Raw genomic sequence first — 18,846 nt, 5'->3', positions numbered from 1 at the left:
GAGTGTCAGAGATCATTGAGCCAAGGTACACAAAGTCCTGAACAACCTCCAATTCTTGCGTGGAGATGGTAATAGAGGGAGGTGAGTCCACACCTGGGCCCATAATTTGTGTTTTCTTTAGGCTGATTGTTAGTCCAAAGTATTCACAGGCCTTGCTGAAACGATTCATGAGTTGTTGGAGGTCTTCAGCAGAGTGGGCAACATCACTGCATCATTGGCGAAGAGGAAGTCCCGCATGCTTTTCAGCTGGACTTTAGTCTTCGCTCTCAATCTAGCAAGATTAAAGAGCTTTCCATCTGATCTAATATGCAGATAGACACCTTCTGTTGCAGTTCCAAAGGCGTGCTTCAGCATGACAGCAAAAAAGACCCCATACATTTTTCCTGCAGCTATCGGAGGGAGAATACCATGCCAGTGGTGGATCCATTAGCTCGAAATCCACACTGTGATTCTGGATAGACTCTCTCTGCGAGCACCTGGAGTTTCTTCAGCACAACACGGGCAAATATACTCGATTGCAAATTGCTCAATTCTTCAAATATATATGTAATTGACTTTGCACATTTCTACCTATTAAATATTATATATTTTAGCCCAGTGTTGAAGTGTTTTAAAATATATTTTTAAATGATTTTCTTTTAAATCAGTGCAGGATAACACAATCTTTTTCCTGTTTGTAAAAATATGTACTGTTGGAGCCCTGTGTCTGTGGCACTGGGATCAAAGTTTCCAATTTCCCACAGTTTTCCATAGCCAACCCATAACTTACAAGAACACTCTTTTGTGGCCTTTTTCTCATCTCCTTGTGTTTTACATATATATTGTGGAACCATATCCTGTGGATAAAGGGGTCTCAATGTATTAAAAGAAGTACAAAGTAAGATATGAATGTAATCAGAAATATTGGTCACCAGGATCTTTCCCTTTTTCTTAGAAAACTAATGCAGTCAATTCCTCATTGTTATCATTTGTGGGTCAGGCTCATCATGGCCTCTTTATTCCTGTATCAGATGAGCACTACCCACTCGTCATTCTGAAAAGTTCATTTGTTTTCTACATCCCTGGAAAGGATAGAGCTCTAATTAAACTGTAGTTCATGTATGTTCTTTGGAGGAAAAGAATTGTATGGAAACTCAGGTGTCAACACCCCAATTCTTGTAATGCAGGATGCTGTTGCAATACAACGTGTGTTCTGGGATGAGGTGATAATGCAAGTGATATTTAGTATGCGGAAGATAGAGACAAATTTAATCTGTCCATGCAATCCTATTTTGCATATGTCTCTCTATATATATCAATATCTCAGCCTGCTCAGTTTTTGATATTGATATTTACGTCTTCAAAGCACCATGAAGACATTGACTGCTTTTCTCCTTGTGGGGCTCCTTGCTCTTTGGACAGAATTACCTTCTACAACATCAGTGAAACTTCCAAAGGGTAAGACAAAAGAGAGATGGTTGTATTGCATTTCTAAGGTATAGTGCTGGAAACCATATTTATAGCAGCTGCAGCTGGCCATACTTCCAGCTAACTCCTTCAGAGTGTGACTCCACAATAGGAAAGATGTGGTGGGATCTTTTGTGAAGTTTCATCTGGGAAGTTGTGTTTCCCTGGGTTAATTCAGTCAAATACGCAGTAGTCAACAAAGTGGCAACAGCACAAGGGATGGAGGAATCAGCCTTGTTTGCAGATTGTTGAATCCTCTCCTCTCACACCTCAGTCTGCTTGTTTCTCTTCCTTTCCCGTTCTGTTTCTCTCTTTTTCTTTTAAAGGCTTGCTGTCCTGGTGCAGGGACAGCTAGCTGATCAAAGTGCAAAAGGGGGAAAATGAGAGAGAAATTGATCAAGAGACAGTAGAGTTTTCACCTCAATCTTGTTTCCAGTTTAAGGCGAAAAAAGAGTGAGGACTTGTCAGAGGGAGAGGAGGAAGTTTTAAGGCAGTTCTGTTCTGTCCATCCAGATTTGCAGGAGGCAGGGTCAGAGCACAGCTGCCTTAAAACTTCCTTCAGTCTCTTTCTGCTGAGTCCTTGCTCTTTCCCTGCTACTCTTTGTTCACCTAGCTGCCCTAGGACTAGATGAGAAGGCCTTCAAAAGATAAGAAATTTAGAAAGGAAGGAAAGGACATGGGAAGATGAAAGGAGATGAGATTCAAACACAGTCAGTTTCCTCACTGCTCTGCCTCTTTCACTGTTGGTGTAGCCATATGAAATGGCTTTACATACAAACTCCTCCACATTGCCTCAAGTGACCACACCTTCTGAACTGATGCAAATGCATTCTATTCCAAAAAGAAGGCCCCAGAGGTGGAGGAAAAAACTACGAGTTACAGGGGAAATAATCCAAGCTGATTTGCATTGCCTTTTATGTCATGTAGTAGTCAATAGAAAATAATGTGAACCCAACCATTCCAATCTCAGAGCATTTCCCACATTATTTGTCAATATAGTCTCATGCTCAGAGTAATTCTGAAGGAATTCTGCATTCATAGAGTATTGTTAACAAGGTGCAATCAAGGCTGTTTAGTCAATTCCCTCCTCCATGTATGGTCAGTTAAAGTGAGCAGACCTGGAGAAGTCCAAATTCCCCAGTGCGACTTCACAGTGAGTGAACTCACATTTATCTCATGGTGTAGTTGTACCCTTAGATTAGTTTCTTTTAGAGGATATCAGGGGAACACAATGTATTAACAATGTAGTTGCTGATTTTCCATTCCCATGTGGTCACAGTAAAATGAAAAGAAATTATTCAAAAGTAGATATGTCTTTATTTAGATATTGGTTAACTTAACAATGCTATTTTCCTACACCAGAGAAACCTGGAACTTGTCCACCAAATCCCTTTCGGTGTACCTTGCCAGGAAAAAATAGTTGCGACAATGATTTTCAATGCCCAGGAAGAGAAAAATGCTGTTACTTCAACTGTGCCAAGATCTGTCGTAACCCACAAGGTACAGTGCCATCTGTGAAGAAAGATATTTCTTGAACCTTGTTGCAATTTCTATGCTTTGCATGCTGTAACGAGAAAAGCTGGGCACCATGAATGCCTACATTATCATCAGTCCATCCAACAAAAGTTACAGCCTTGAATTGAGCTTGAACACATTACATTTTAGACAGCAGCTCCCAGAAGCCCCCTTAAACATCTTGTAGAACCAATAAATATATTGGAAGAGAGTTTGTCCTCTGTAAACTACATGGGATACAGATTAATTTTTAATTTGGTGTTAATGAAAGTTAGAGGATTTCCAAGCTCTAGAAATAATAATATGCCATCAAGTCAATTCTAACTTATGGTGACCCTTCAGAGGGTTTTCTAGCTAGAGACTACTCAGAAGTGATTTACCTTCCCTTTTTCTGGGGATACCTTGGGACTGTGCACCCAAAGCTACACAGGCTGACTCAACTCACAGGAAGCACAGAACCCAACTTCTGGTTCCACAGTCAGATACCTAAACCACTGGGCTAACCACCCTTCCAAGTTCTACATTTGCCTAATATTCTTTGTGTTTTTATTATCAATCTGAAATGCTGTAAACCTGGGTGACAACATGCCTGGATTCTAAATGGATTTAGAATAAGTATCACTCTTTCTTTCTTTCTTTCTTTCTTTCTTTCTTTCTTTCTTTCTTTCTTTCTTTCTTTCTTTCTTTCTTTCCTTCCTTCCTTCCTTCCTTCCTCCCTCCCTCCCTCCCTCCCTCCCTTCCTCCCTTCCTTCCTTCCTTCCTTCCTTCCTTCCTTCCTTCCTTCCTTCCTTCCTTCCTTACTTACTTACTTACTTACTTACTTACTTACTTACTTACTTACTTACTTGATTTTAATTCTTTTGTTTTTCTTTTCCAGAGATTGGATCATAAATTATCTGTTTTTTGAAGACAACCCATTGCTGCCCTCTAGAGGTTCTCAGAGTTCCACACATAAATCTAAAACTTTATGCAACAGCCTCACTAGTTGATATTACTGAGTAACATGTATCTTTATGCCTTTTTTTAAAAAAAAATTGTGCAGATCACTGTAAAGCTTATGGGTGAAAGGCCAACCTTTTTCATGATTGCTTCTGCTTCTTTATTGGAAGAAAGGTGGGATAATAAATAAATAAATAAATAAATAAATAAATAAATAAATAAATAAATAAATAAATAAATAAATAAATAAATAAATAAATAAATAAATAAATAAATAAATAAATAAATAAATAAATAAATATTCCAATCCAGATAGGCTGAAGTTCATAAATCTGATTGACTTATTATGCAAGAACAACATTGTGCCAATGGAAAAGGTGCAGAAAAGAGTAATCAAAATAACCAAGGTACTGGATAGGCTCCTCTATGAAGAAGGGTTCCCAGGGAAACATGAGATAGGAAATATAATTACACTCTTGCATTGATGCTCCGTTGCTGAGGCTTTAAGAAAAAAACTCAAACAAAACAAAACAAAACACTAGAGCCACCTCCGTTGCTGAGGTTTAAGAAGGGAAAAAAAAACTTCAGAGCGCTGCAGACACACACACACACACACACACACACACACACACACACACACACACACACACACACACACACACACACACACACACACACACACACACACACACACTTACTCCTCCAAAGCAAAGCACAGAAACATAGCCTCCCTGCAGACACACACACACAGGTTCACTCCGAAGCAGGAGGCTCTCCCAAGCCTTCAACTGCAACACACCCTATAACTGCTGGAAGAACTACAGCACAAAGAAGCAGCCTCAGCACCACCTACAGTTGGAAATTTAAATTGCCCGTCTTTTCCCTGCCTTTTTCTGTTCGTATCTTGAAGCTCTGTTCGCAAGTAGAGGCAAACTTTTGCGGACGGAGCTGTTTGTATGTTGGATCATTCGTAGCTAGGGATGTTCATAAGTAGAAGTTCCAGTGTATATACAGGAATGAGTAAAATGTGCATAGTTTTGAAATACACTTAAGCAAGATTTAATGTGTAAAAACAGAGTATTTAAAGTAATGTTTAAAAAATTAGGAAACCTATACACTGGAAGTCAAGAAACATATGAATTTGTGTTTTGGAAAAACAAGGAAAAAGCCATATGGGTAATACCTTTTATTGGACCACTTAAGGATCAAACAAATTGCAAGCTTTCATGGAGAAGTACCTCTTCTTCAGGCTTAGCACAACCTGTTCATGGATAATGCAGAAAAATTGTAGATTTTAGCATCAACATTCATAGACATGCACTGTCAATGGACACTTGTTTACAGTTTTTCCATACTATCCATGAAGAGATTGTGCTAAGCCTGAAGAAGTAATATTCCTCCATGAAAGCTGGCAATGTGTTTGATTTTTAACTAGTCTAATATAAGGTTTTGCCCACTCTTACATTTGTGTTTTGGAAGAAAATACTTTCAGTTGATATGTGTGAGGAATTAGAAAGCATATGAGACCTGTAGTCGTATAAAGATGTTCTGTCTAGTTTGGATTTAAGCCACTGAATGTTCTCATGGGATTATTGTTCCGAGTTTATTCTGGACTTGCTCTAAAATAAGGAACAGAATTTGAGAAGATCAAGAGAAGAAGAGAGGAAAACCAAACACCACATTCCTCCTAATTGGGAATGGGATAAACACCTGCAGATCTCACGTGGAAAAGGTGGTGAACTTTGTTACATCCTCATAATCCTAATTGGTTAACAACTTGAAAGTGTAAGAAAGAAGGTGGTCTGGAGATGAGTAGAAATTTTTTTCATGTATGTGAGAGAGGGAAAAGAAGAGAGAAAGGGGGGGGCGAAAGAGAAGATTCGCCTGATTTCTCTAGTGATCTGTTATTTACAGTGCTTGTCATGATGATTACTCGGCATAGTTTAAATTGTTATTTTAACCCAAGAATAGTAAGCTTATTTGAATCATAGTAACTGTTTGGATATGTATATGATTATGCTTTTAAGGCTACAACTGTAGTATTTTAATGGAACTATCTTATTTTCTTAATAAAACAATTATAATTCTAACACAGGACTTATCTCTTGAACAGCAGGACTGCACCTAAATCCAGTGTGGAGCGGAAATGTCACTAATTACTACTATAATAGAGAGGTCCTACCTAATCTGTCTGTTGTGCTGTCTAAGTCAGCACATAGTCAATGTTTTATTGCCTTGTAAGCAGGTAAGAGGTTTATTTTAGGTCGAGCTTGCCCATAGCTCAAGGACTACGCACCTCTGAGGCTAAAATACCTGTCACAGGCATAAAAAGTGGTGGTGGTTTGCACCTATAGTGACTCCTCGCCCAAGACTCTATCTCTTTAGGGAGAAGTGGTTCTGACAATATGGACCTTGGATATGATGACAATGCTGGCATGATGAAAACACTGGTGGGATTCTGAGAAATGAGAAATAAATGAAACTGACAGATTTTCGCATCCCTGGCAGCTGTATACTCTCTGGATAAGTGCTTGTGAAAGCTTCTAAAATGCATGGTCTGGACCTCCTGCCTCTCTGCCAGCAGGTTCTGAAGATCTTGCTCTTCTCCTATGCTGTCTGCACTACGCCACTGTTTCTCATTTCCCTACACCCAGATATTGGAGCTCCAATGCAGAAGTGAGGCATGTGCAGGCATGAAGGAGTAATCCAAGACTGGATCTCCTTGAAGATCACAGGTCTTCTGTATGCCCTATGGCAATGGTCCCCAACCTTGGGCCTCCAGATGTTCTTGGACTTCAACTCCCAGAAATCCTAGCCAGCAGAGGTGGTGGTGAAGGCTTCTGGGAGTTGTAGTCCAAGAACATCTGGAGGCCCAAGGTTGGGGACCACTGCCCTATGGAGTGCTCATCTCAGGGATCTTCACTGGCATATTTCGTCCTGTAACTATTATTGGGCAAGGCCAGGGGCTGCTCAATAATCTACAGATAATCTACATATGCTATTTATTTATTTATTTATTTATTTATTTATTTATTTATTTATTTATTTATTTATTTATTTATTTATTTATTTATTTATTTGTTTGTTTGTTTGTTTGTTTGTTTGTTTATTTGTTTATTTATTTATTTACCGTATATACTCGAGTACAGTGGTGCCTCGCATTACAATGTTAATTCGTTCCAGCGAAATCGCTGTAGAACGAAAACGTCATAATGCGAAAATAAAAAGCCCATTGAAACACATTGAAACCCCTTCAATGCGTTCCAATGGGCTGGAAACTCACCGTCCAGCAAAGATCCTCCGTAGGGCGGCCATTTTCAGTGGCTGTCTTGTGAGGAATCCGTCCAAAAACATAGCGGGGAGCCATTTTATTCACCCGGCAGCCATTTTGAAACCGCCGATCAGCTGGAGGAAAATCGTCATTTTGCGAAGCATCGGCTCCCGAAGCAGGGAACCGATCATTGCAAAGCGAAAAAAAACCATTCAGACTATCATTTTGCGATCGCAATTGTGATATCAAAAAGATCGTTATAATGCGGTTTCGTCGTAATGCAGGGCAATCGTAAAGCGAGGCACCATTGTACAAGCTGACCTGAATATAAGCTGAGGCACCCAATTTTACCACAAAAAAAACACAAACGTTTTGACTTGAGTATAAGCCGAGGGTGGAAAATGGAGCAGCTACTGGTACATTTCAAAAATAAAAATAGATACCAATAAAATTGCATTAATTGATGCATCAGTAGGTTAAATGTTTTTGAAGATACTGCCCTTCTGGGTTGCGAGACACTGCCTGAGGAGGGAGGAATCATACTAGATGCTGCACTTATCTACTGCTCTACTGCTGTGTAACAAGATGGAGGGAGACGGAGGATGGAGGAGGAAGGTAGGAGGAGGAAGGTGGGTACATAGAATATGCAGAAAGGAGAGGATGGGAGTGTCCTGGAAGCAGAAATGAAGGGTACTTAACCTGGATCAACGGACCACCCACAGAAGATGCAGGCACCCGTAGATGAGCAGAGTCCAGAGAACACCCGCACTGCAGGGGAGAACATGGAATTTTGACACTGACTCGACTATAAGCTGAGGGGGTGCTTTTTCAGCAAAAAATTGTGCTGAAAAACTAGGCTTATACTTGCACATATTATCTCACCTCTTGTTAAAATAAGTGCTCAAAGGAGTTAACCATAAAGGACAATTAAGATAACCAAGAGTATAAACGGGACATAAAAACTCAAATAAAAATGCCACCCAACAAAAACACATCAATAAAATCAGTAATAAAACCAATATCAATAAAAGGAGAACAACCACACCTATTCACCAGATTAAAGCTTGAGTGAACAAAAGATCATCATTCATGACAGAGGTTTGGCTCAGTACAAATTTCTTTGCCAACAAGCAGGACAATAAAGAAACAGTCAAGCTAGCTTCCCTTAGCAGGAAATTCCAGCGTGCTTGACAATAACCATCAAGAATGTACTTTCCCACCCAGTGGGCATTAACATCATGGCAGAAAGAGAGAATGGCATCTCTTAACAATCCTTAGACTAAACAGATTCCCAGGAGAGAATGTGGTGTTTTAAATAGCATGGTTCCAAATTATGCCAGGTTTTGAGGGGCATAATCAACATTCGGAGCTTGGAAAAGTTACTTTTTTGTGGACTATGATAGAGAGCATGCTGGTGGGATTCTTGGTATTATGGTCCAAAAAGATGAATTTTCCAAACTTTGGAATGCTTGGAAAATGCTTTCCAACAGTATTTTGCTGTTCTAGCAGGGCAGTTAGATGCTCCTTGTAGCCTGGCTGCAGTATTCTGGCCCAGCTAATGTTTCCAAAGGAGCCCCACATAGACTGGGTTGCAGCAGTCCAAAGGAGATATAAGGAAAGTACGAGTCCCCGCGGCTAGAGTTGACAAGATGTTTTTGTCCCATCCCTTTCCACACCACAATGTGAAGGATGTGATTGCCTTCATAATATTGAAGAACATGGCCATTTTAAAAAAAGAAATTGAGCATGCAATTCTGAGTTGCTTGATACAAAGGTTTAAATATTGAAAAGCAAAGCCAAGCAAAAACCTGCTGCTTATATACAGCCTCATAGCACTTAAAGCATTCTCTGAGTGGTTTACAATGTAATTATTACACACACACACACACACACACACACACACACACACACACACACACACACACACACACACACACACACACACACACACACACACACACACACGTGAGCTGGGTGTTTACAGTGGACCCTCTACTTACGGACTTAATCCGTATTGGAACGGTGGCTTCAGGTCGCAAAGTCTGTAGGTCGAGTCTCCGTTGACCTACAATGCATTGAAAACCGATTAATCCCATAACCAGCCGTTTTTGTTTTATTTTTGTTCCATTTTGGTTTTTTTCTGGTCTGTAGGTCGATTCTCCTGCTGCAAGTCGAACCTAAATTTTGCAGCCAGAGAAGTCTGTAACTCGAAATGTCTGCAAGTCGAGCCATCTGTAAGTTGAAGGTCCACTGTAGTTTACTGACCTCAGAATGATGGAAGGCTGAGTAAACCTTGAGCCGGCTACCTGGGATTGAACCCTGGGTCGTGAGCACAGTTTGGCACCAAACTCCAGGAGGCAGTGGAAGACAGGAGGCCCTGGGGTGCCCTGGTCCATGGTGTCATGAAGAGTTGGACACGACTTAACAACTAAACAACAACAAAAATAGCAGTTTAATCACTGCACCATGAGGCTCCTTTCCAGCTGTGAAAAAGAAAATGACTGTAACATAAGGAGAAGGAAAGGGCAGGTCTGGATGAGAATTCATTTTTCCCAAGTGTTACTAAACAATTGAGAATGAGAGGTTTATGTGAACAACTCCACTATGAGCAATGCATGTGCTCTCCTGCACTCCTTTCTAGGATCAATTAAAAACAGAATTCAGTCAGTTTGTCAGGTCAGAGAGTCTGATGCCTGAACATCTCCCTAACAGCCCTGCCTAACTCTATGGACATCTAGAATCTCTTTCATGGCTGACAGTTGAATGTGTAAACAAATGATAAGAAATCTAAAACAAAAGAGATAAAGAGGACACAAGAAAACAACATGCCACACACTGTGGATACCAACAGCACTGATACTGGGCACTAGAAATCAAAGAACAGCAGGTGTATAGCAGTGCAGCAGGAGGCTTTATTTCTCAAAATCAGCAACACAGACATCATGGACTTCCCTCCATAGAGGCAAACTGCTACATGATTGGCTTACCTGAGAGGGCACTTAGAATATTTTTCTATGTGTATGCCTCGGCCACCGTATGGAGGATTTTCGCTTTGAGTTTTTTGCCCATAGGAACGCATTAAACGGGTTTTAATGCATTCCTATGGGCTTTTTCCCTCCGCATAGCCACGAATCCGTATAGCGATGATTTTTGCTGCACGGATTATCGTTGCTATGCAGGGCACCACTGTATGCTTAAAGGCTAAGAGATTAAACTTAAATTTCTACATTCTTACTTTTAAGAACTTAAGAGATCTGTTATCCACTTTTTCATTGTGCCTTTATAGGCTATAAGCGCCTGCATTTTTAGAATGTAATGCAATCATTATTTTGCTATTTCTAGTATTTTAGATTGAAATCTGGCTTGTGTTTACCTGCAACTTAAGTTTAGTTTTCATATACTTTTAAGCATTTGTGCCTACAGTTCTTCCGTAGTTTTAAGACATTTAAGACATATTCTCATCAAGTTTAAATTATTTTTGTACATATGGAACATAGAAGCAATATAGATGAATAAAGCTTGGAGAAATAGACAAGCTAATGTTGCCTAGAATTACTGCAACCTTTAAAAGACTTATACCTTTTTACCCAGATAAATTTTGATATGTTTGGAAATGGTTGGCTGATTTCATTCTGGCTGATTTCATTCTAGGTAAATGCCAGCTGTGATGAACGTAAGCTTCTGATTTTTCCTAAGAGGTCTATAAAGTTCTGTAGCGACCTGACAAGCTGATAATATGAATTTTGGCTGTCACTCTTTCTTTTTGGTGTCATAGACCTGCTGACTCTTGGTTTACATTTTCATTCCATCGTGAAGCTCATGTAAATTTGGACTGGTCACTAATCTGTAAGCCCATCCAGTTCCACTGTAGTATACAGCAAGGATTCAAAGTTTCTGACAAGAAATAAAATAGCATATCATGGCCATGACAGAGACAGGAAAAGTTATACATTTGGACTATAAGTCTCAGAATCCTTCAGCCAACATAGTGCAAAGGGATTCTGGGAGTAGCTTTTCCCATCTCTGGATCAGAGTCATGCAAAATGTACTTGCTGAGACTGAAGGACTCATCACTGCTTCCTCATGCCATTGTTTAATTCATTTATTCCTGCTGCATTGATGGTGGAAATGAACATCTTGTTGCAGAGCTTGGAATTTCTGGCAAAATTCACCTTTTGCTATGCAGTAGTACAGAGATCCTCAGAGAAGAACAGCTTCAAGTTCCCCAGTCCACCTCTTTCTTATTAAATCATGCTTAAAGACTCAATAACCCACTCTGAGACATTTGTGAGAGAAAGAATGAAAAACATTACCGATAGTTGCTTGAACTTACAGACTTGTATATACTGCTTTGTTTACTGCAAACATACTAACAGCCAACTGAACAGATCAACGGCAACAAACAACTGACACCATCCAACAAAGAGAAGGAGAGAACAGTCATCAGAGAAGTGGGGGTCTCTTTTGAATTCAAAAGCTGGAGGGAACATTGGTTAGTGCTAGATAGGTAGATAATCACCTCAACCCAGAAAAATCCCTCTCAGTTACTGAAACTACAGACAGCATGCAAAGTTGTTTTAAAAAAACACCTCCTACACACCTCACTCTGAAGGATTCTCAGAACAAGACTTTGGTTAGCCAGCCACTCTGGAGAGCCATCTTTGCTACTTTAGCATATTATTATGACTGACAGCTGCCTTGAAATGAGGAAAGGTGGAATATACCTTTTAAAAAAATACTCCCCTTATCGCTAACATCTAGCCTGTTCCTGAATTTGTTAACATTAGAGATGGTAACTGAATTATGTTCTTCTACAAAACACACTCAGTGCTGTGCCACTAAATCATGCCTTACCCCACCCCATAGTTGTTTCATTCCCTTTTTACAGGAAACGTAACAACAACCTTAATGATCTTCAATTACTAGTTAGAGTACTGTATAGAAAGGCCAGCATCTTTGACAAGACAAACCCAGCCCTGGAACCATTCCCAGGAATGAGTGCCTTTTCTTCAGAAGCTGAAGGAAGCTGCAATTAGGGTGCGGTTATCAAGAGTCCTTTGAAGTAAGGATGTTTCTCTGGGAGCTTTACGGGCGTCATCATCCCCCACAGGTTTCTAGTCCTTGCTGCTTTGTCCTTTCCTGGAACAACAACACATGCAGTCCATAAAGATGGCACAATGCAATTATTTGAAGTATCTGAAAACAGCAATATAGTTGGTATTAATCGTGAGGAAGATGCAGAAAGGTGTAATAATAAGCACGTGTCTGTTTAAATATAAGCCTGGGACCATTCTGAATGCTTATACTCGATTCTTGAGGGCACCATGAAAATATTGCATGCGATTCTCCTTGTGGGGCTTTTAGCCCTTTGGATGGAATTACCCTCCACCAGTTCTTCCAAGATTCCATTAGGTAAGACATGGAAGGATTGTAAAAGGTTTCTAGCATACTGGTTAAGAAAGGTCATTTTAAATAGGCAAAGCTGGATATCATTGCCTACTTCCATCTGGTCAATTTAGGAAAAATGATGGCAAGGCAGCTTAACTGAATGGATGCAAGATTTCCTGATGATAATTAAGGCATCTTACAAGACCTGTATGGAAAAAAATGGCTGTGTATTCTATCCATAGTTCTTGGTAGTATGTAATAAATGTATTAGATCACTACAAAGTTAATAGATAGTGAACTTTCAGGTTTTCCAGAAACCCTCATCAGGCAAAGAAAGTCAAATATTTCAGTCTGGGCAAGAGCTGATGTCTATTGATTTCAAACTAAATAGCTGCTGAAACAAGTTGGAACATCCAGATTCTATATGGGTTTTTTGATTTTACACTCTTCCTTTTTCCTTCTGCAAACAAAAGCTTAGCTTGGATTGCTGCGGAATTGTAAATTGCGTGTAAATCTATGCACAGATATTGATAAATACTGCTTCTCCCTCCGTTTCAGAATTATCTAAGATTTGCCAGGGAACTCCATTTCCATGTTCTATCCCAGGAATCATTCATCGTTGCAGGAGTGACGACGACTGCCCGCAGAATCTAAGGTGCTGCAACTACCGATGTAGCAGGCGCTGCAGAATCCCACCACTGCCTCCAGGTGATTATTATCCACAATTAAGTCCTTTCCTTATACTTCAATTATCTCCATTTAATTATTCATTCAAATATATGGTTCAGGGACATGGAATCCTATGAGAGAGGGTCCTTTTTTTCCAGCACCAGGTGGTCAACATCTTATTTGCTGGAGTATCATATGATCTCTATCTTTTGAAAGGATATTATAGTCAATATATAAAAGCAATTAAGAAAATGTATCCATTAAAAATGGGGTTGATGTTCTCCTTTTCTAGAGTTTAGGAGGACAGGTCTGCTCACATGCATCTTATAGAGAAGAAAAGTTCAGCAGTAAGGAGAGAAAGGGACATGGGGGTCTTTTCCATGATCACTGTCAGGCTGTAGGGTGAACTCAAAGGAATATGGGAGAGCGCATTATACTGCACCAGACCCTTGGTCCAGCTAACCCTGTCTTGCCAAGGCTGCCTGACATCAGCTCTCCAAGCTTTAGGCAGGATTCTTTCCTGTCTTACTTGGAGATTTTTGCAATGTCCAAATGGTCTCTCTGTCCATATACTAACCATACCTGACCTGCCTAGCTTCTGAAATCCAGCAATGGTGTTAGTGTGATATGCTGGTGTAATGTCTGTCTTTAGGAAATACAGTCTAACCTCCTTTTTATTGAACAATTTGGTTAACTTCTTTTATAGTTAGCAGAGCATCAAGTACAAACAAGAACTGCACAAAGAATGCATGAGAGAATAGTTCAAGTCTCAGTAGCCCATCCCTTTACAAAGTGACTAGCACTTTATATGCTAAAAATAATTCTGGATGCATTTTAACTGCAAAAAAAGAGTTATAGGTATTTTTTACTTACAGTTGCTTTCTACAATTACAGTCACCAGAAAAAGAGGGGGGGGAATACTTTCCACACATGAAAGAGAGACCCCTCTATGCTTTCTGCATGCTTGGAGGTCAGGAAAGGAGAGACTAAGAAACAAAGGAATTGAAGCAAAGAAACAGGAGGAAGAGAGGGTCAAGGCAGTGGTGGGAAAAAGAACTTTACCAATAAGTTAGTGGGAGAGGAGAACCCCTTTAGGTCTTTAAAAGCCCCCTCCTACTGATACCCAGTGTTAGGAAGCACGCAAGATTGTTTTTATCTCAACATGTCTTCAGGGAGATGTTTGTTGAGCTAATCTTTTTGTGAAGATATTCTAGGCAATACTGTAGTTACATTTATTCTGTATAGTAGTTATTAAATAGAGTGACTATATGAGTGGTGAATTAGAATGGTTGTTGCTTTATGCTGTCAAGCTGGATCTGATTTACAGCAACCTTATGAATCAATGATCACTACCACAAGGTCCTGTAGTGAGCAGCCCTGCTCAGATTTTGCACACGCAAGGCCATGGCTTCCTTTATTGTATCAATCCATTTTGTGTTCTTCTTCTTGTCCTGCTGCCTTCAGCTTTTCCTAGCATCATGGTCTTTTCCAGTGAATTAACATAGTAACTGTGTGATCATTTACCTGGAATCCTACAGGTGTTTGCTAAGGTATGCATAACATGCTGCCGCTACTTGACAAGGTGTTGGAGTGTCATTTTGTTTGCACAACTGGATGACCAAACACCAGGTGAACCCTAATAAGACTGTGGCTATAGTGATATGTGATTAAATCAATGCTCTACCTTTTCAGGATCTCTCCAATGTCTTCTTTTATACCTTCAGGAGACTAGCTGCATATATATTTTGCCACTGTATAGATAGATCTTTACAGTGCCACAAAATTCTTCACAATGTATGAATTCGAATGATTTCCGTGCTAGTTACAAGCCATTCTCTCACATGTCAAATGAAAGAAAGCTTTCCAAAATAATAAGGCTTAGCTGTAATTTCTCCTATCTATTTCACCACTCTCTTCTCAGAATATGACCTTGGGAGTGATTGCTAGTGAGCACAAAAGGGAGGCAAATGATGGGTGTCATTAACTTACCCCACAGAAGGAGGAATCAGAATAAGACAGGATTGGCATCTTTATAGCTGGTATCAGAGAGACACTATCTGTATTCTTTAGGAGATGGAATATTTCAGTCAGGAGTGGCAAACTCAACTAGGGAAGTCTCTAAAAGACATGATATGCCCTTCAGATATATACCTTCTGTTATTGTTCTTCCTTGAATCCAAGGGTCAGACACAGCTTTCCCAGTATCCACAGTGGGGCTTTCTCAAGCTCCCTTAGCCAGTCACTGCCCGTGCCTAAAACCTCCAAAAATCACATCCACAAAATTATACCCGGATGGCACATCATGCCCCTTAGTGGCCTAGTTCTCTACTTTTAATTCCTGAGAGGCTTCTGGGGCAGATACAGTTTGTACCTTCTGTTTTTTTCAAGATTCAAGGAATAACCCCTAAAGAGGGACAAAAATGGAGGCTGGACTCTCAGATGTTCCTCACCTCTGTTTTAAATAGATGCAGAAGTATGAAATGCATGCCAGCAGAATACAGGGATGAGTATTCACAATATCTTGAGGAGGGGAGGTTGGTTGTTGTTGCCTCACAAAATTATCCAGCTCATAGTATGGAAGAGAGTAACAGAAGATTGTGCATACCTTTTGTCCCCCATCATCAGCTGGAAACTGTGAAGGATCCCTTCGTAAAAAATAGAAATCGAACATTCAGCTTTTGTTTTGTTGTCATTTTGCTTTTTTGATCTACAGGAACATAGCACTTTAACAAGACATGCAGAGACTTTAGACAATGGGAAGGTGTATAAACAAACAGCATCCACTAAGAAAAATGAGTGCTTCAGGAAAAGTGAATTATCAGAATACACATATCCATTTCTGTGCTAGAAAAAAATGAAACAAAAAAAGTCTCATGATCCAGTATGGAACCTAGATGTTACGAAAATGCCAGTGGGATTCTGAGAAGAATGAGAAAATTAAGCACATTTTCACAACTCTGAGAATGTGAGGCAAACATGTCTTACTGGCTCAACATTTCAATACGGCATTTTGAGCAGATGTAGAATCTGGACATACAAAACCACAAGAAATACTGCTGTGAATGAATCAATGTCTGGACACTGATTAACCACGATTCTGTTTTTTCTGCCCTAGTGATACCATGGAGTTGCCCTCAGAATCCTATTAAATGCACTGCCCCAGGAATAGATCGCTGTCGTTATGACTATGACTGTCCAAAAAAACAAAGGTGCTGCTACTACAATTGTGCCAGGACCTGCATATAAGGTATCACCATCCTCTACTAAGCACATTTCTTGCTCACCAACATCTTGTGTTGCTGAGATATGCAATGCATAAAGCAAGCAGGGAAATCTGGGAACCAAAGAAAGACAATTCTTAAGCCAGTTCAAAGATATCACCCTGACTTATTCTTGGAGGCTCTGTAAATGGTCTTGTTGGAGATTTTGAAGTGGCATTAACTGAGCAATGTCATGAATGTGGGTTCTTTTAAAGGACAAAACTGTGGAAAACTTCTGCTTAAAGGTTGTAGCTGCATTCTGTTCCAGTGACGTGCATGCACTGCTGGCAGGAAGTGGCGGCTGCCAGCAGGCGGGGTAACTCCTTATTCTGCCATTTTGTTTAGAGGTAGAGCATAAGATCAAAGGGTTATTTCAGCCAATCCTGGTTACGATTAGGTAACTAGTATCCTATAGGAATTCTAACAACATACTATGTAATCATGCTAAGCAAATAAAAGAGCTCTCAGGGCGTTGCCTGTAGGCTCTGCTGGTTCGGACATCCGCACTGTTGATTCCTTTGTTCTAAGGCAATTAGCCTGCCTTTGTTCTGTGATCACCCTCACAAAACCAGGATAAAAGTATTTTAAATACATTACATTTAAATAAATGTGTGGGTGAGTGGATGGGGGAGAGATTGTTTGCTGTGGCAGAGGCATGTTGTCTTCCTAAGTCTTGCCAGGGTATGTGTTGTCTAGGGCATAAATTCCAAACCTCACTACAGATACAACAGAGGCCCAGACTCACAAGAAGTACTGATGATCATTCCCTGATATGTAGCATCAGTTTCTGGACAGTTTTTCTACACCATCCATGAAGGGTCTGAGGAAGTGGCTTTCATCCATGAAAGCTTGCTATTTGTTTTATTCTTTTAGTGGTTCAATAAAAGACATCACCTACTCTTGCACTAGGGCAGAGAATTTCCCCTGTTCTCGTATTTGGTTGTCCATTAAAAATATATATTCTCACATTGGTTTCAGCATGTATGTTGGGTGGGAGGGAGGGCACTACATCATTGTGAGAGTTGGTATAGCTTTTCCACCTTTTGGGAAGCATGCTGGGGATCAATAGCATTTGGATCTAGAAGGACCTAGGTCTTTTTACCCTCTGGCTTCAAAGCATGTCTTTTCACCTTCTACCATCACCAGAGCAGTGATGGCAAAGGGAGATTTCTATTAATGGCAAAATGAAGCGTCTGGTGACAAACCTCCATTTGCATCTATGGACCTCCTTCTCCTCTGGTCAAAAGACACATCTGCAATATCCAGTGACGTCTCAGTCATTCATTGCAGGAGTTCAGAATGCTCCCCGCAGGTGCAATGAATAAAAACAAAGTGCTAAGATATTCAGAGACATACGGTAAGCACTATAAGGAATATGTTCTTAGTTCCCTTTTCAGGAAGTCAAGATTGAGAATGAGTAGATACTTTTTGGTTTGTTCAGTGTTATTCTATTTTTCTGCAATTAAAGGCATTGTCTTCCTCTCTTTTTATTGATAGCACAACATCGCATTGGAACACCCAGGCAAAGAAATCTGCAAAACACCTGGGAAAGAGTGCCTGGGTCTATAATTCACCCTCTGTTGGAGAAGATCACTTTCTATCCAGCTGAATGCCGATACGGTGTCTTTGGGTGACTTCTGTCATCTCTGAGGCCCTGGAACTCATGAAGAATTAGCTCCTCCTCCTAAAATACTTTGTGGTAAAAATACACTATCTCCTAGAGAATCTTCTTGTGTGAGCCATATCTTGACCAGAAGCACAGACAAGCAATTTTGTACATGCATATCATAACTATTATAAAATCAATGCATTATAAAAATGTCTTGCTCTTGTTACTCTTATGCAGAAGGCAGCATCTCCAGAAAGACTGTTCCATGTGATGTAATTTGGTCATTGCAAGAGTGTGCGCTTATGATTTGAATGCAATTTATTTATGATTTAACATTTAAGAAGTTAATCCATGTGCGGTTTCCTACCTTCAATAGCCCTCCTTTGACAACTTCTTTCCAATCTCTTCGTGACACGTCTGTTTGAACAGATATGGAGTTAGCAACATCTGAGATTTCCCCACAATTCTGATCATGAATATTAATTTTCCTGTGGATGCAGGATCTAGCTTATTTTTCTTCCTCTGCTTCCCATAACTAAGAGGATGGTAGGGAAGGAGAAAAGATAATTGCACAATCATTGCATAAAATCTATATATGGTCCATAAAATCTATTATGGTGGAACTTCTTATTCTAATATTTTACAATATAAAAACAAAACCCCAGAAATTTCCCCAAATGTACAGTACTTATTGTATTGTTAACTTCCTTAGTACATTCAGTCTATATCAAGTTGTTTAAAGAGCTTTC

At 39.9% G+C, this 18,846-nt stretch overlaps 1 protein-coding gene across 1 annotated transcript; it reads left to right on the top strand.

Moving 5' to 3' along the window:
• The first annotated feature begins 12,495 nt into the window (after window positions 1-12,495).
• WFDC5 (WAP four-disulfide core domain 5) lies at window positions 12,496-18,114 on the top strand. Its single transcript, XM_078391829.1, has 4 exons — window positions 12,496-12,583; window positions 13,118-13,267; window positions 16,344-16,475; window positions 17,986-18,114. The coding sequence occupies exons 1-3, from the start codon at window positions 12,496-12,498 to the stop codon at window positions 16,472-16,474; spliced, it is 369 nt and encodes a 122-aa protein (XP_078247955.1). The 3' UTR covers window position 16,475; window positions 17,986-18,114.
• The last annotated feature ends 732 nt before the right edge of the window (window positions 18,115-18,846 follow it).

The sequence above is a fragment of the Pogona vitticeps genome, chromosome 4, assembly GCF_051106095.1.
Source record: "Pogona vitticeps strain Pit_001003342236 chromosome 4, PviZW2.1, whole genome shotgun sequence".
Classification (NCBI taxonomy): Eukaryota; Metazoa; Chordata; class Lepidosauria; order Squamata; family Agamidae; genus Pogona; species Pogona vitticeps.
The sequence above is the reverse complement of the archived record's forward strand: the minus strand, read 5'-3'. Positions and strand labels throughout refer to the sequence as shown.

Coding starts and splice junctions, on each gene's coding strand:
- WFDC5 (XM_078391829.1), top strand. CDS start 12,496: ATGAAAATATTGCATGCGATTCTCCTTGTGGGGCTTTTAGCCCTTTGG. Junction 12,584..13,117: donor TTCTTCCAAGATTCCATTAG/GTAAGACATGGA, acceptor CCTCCGTTTCAG/AATTATCTAAGATTTGCCAG. Junction 13,268..16,343: donor AATCCCACCACTGCCTCCAG/GTGATTATTATC, acceptor TTTCTGCCCTAG/TGATACCATGGAGTTGCCCT.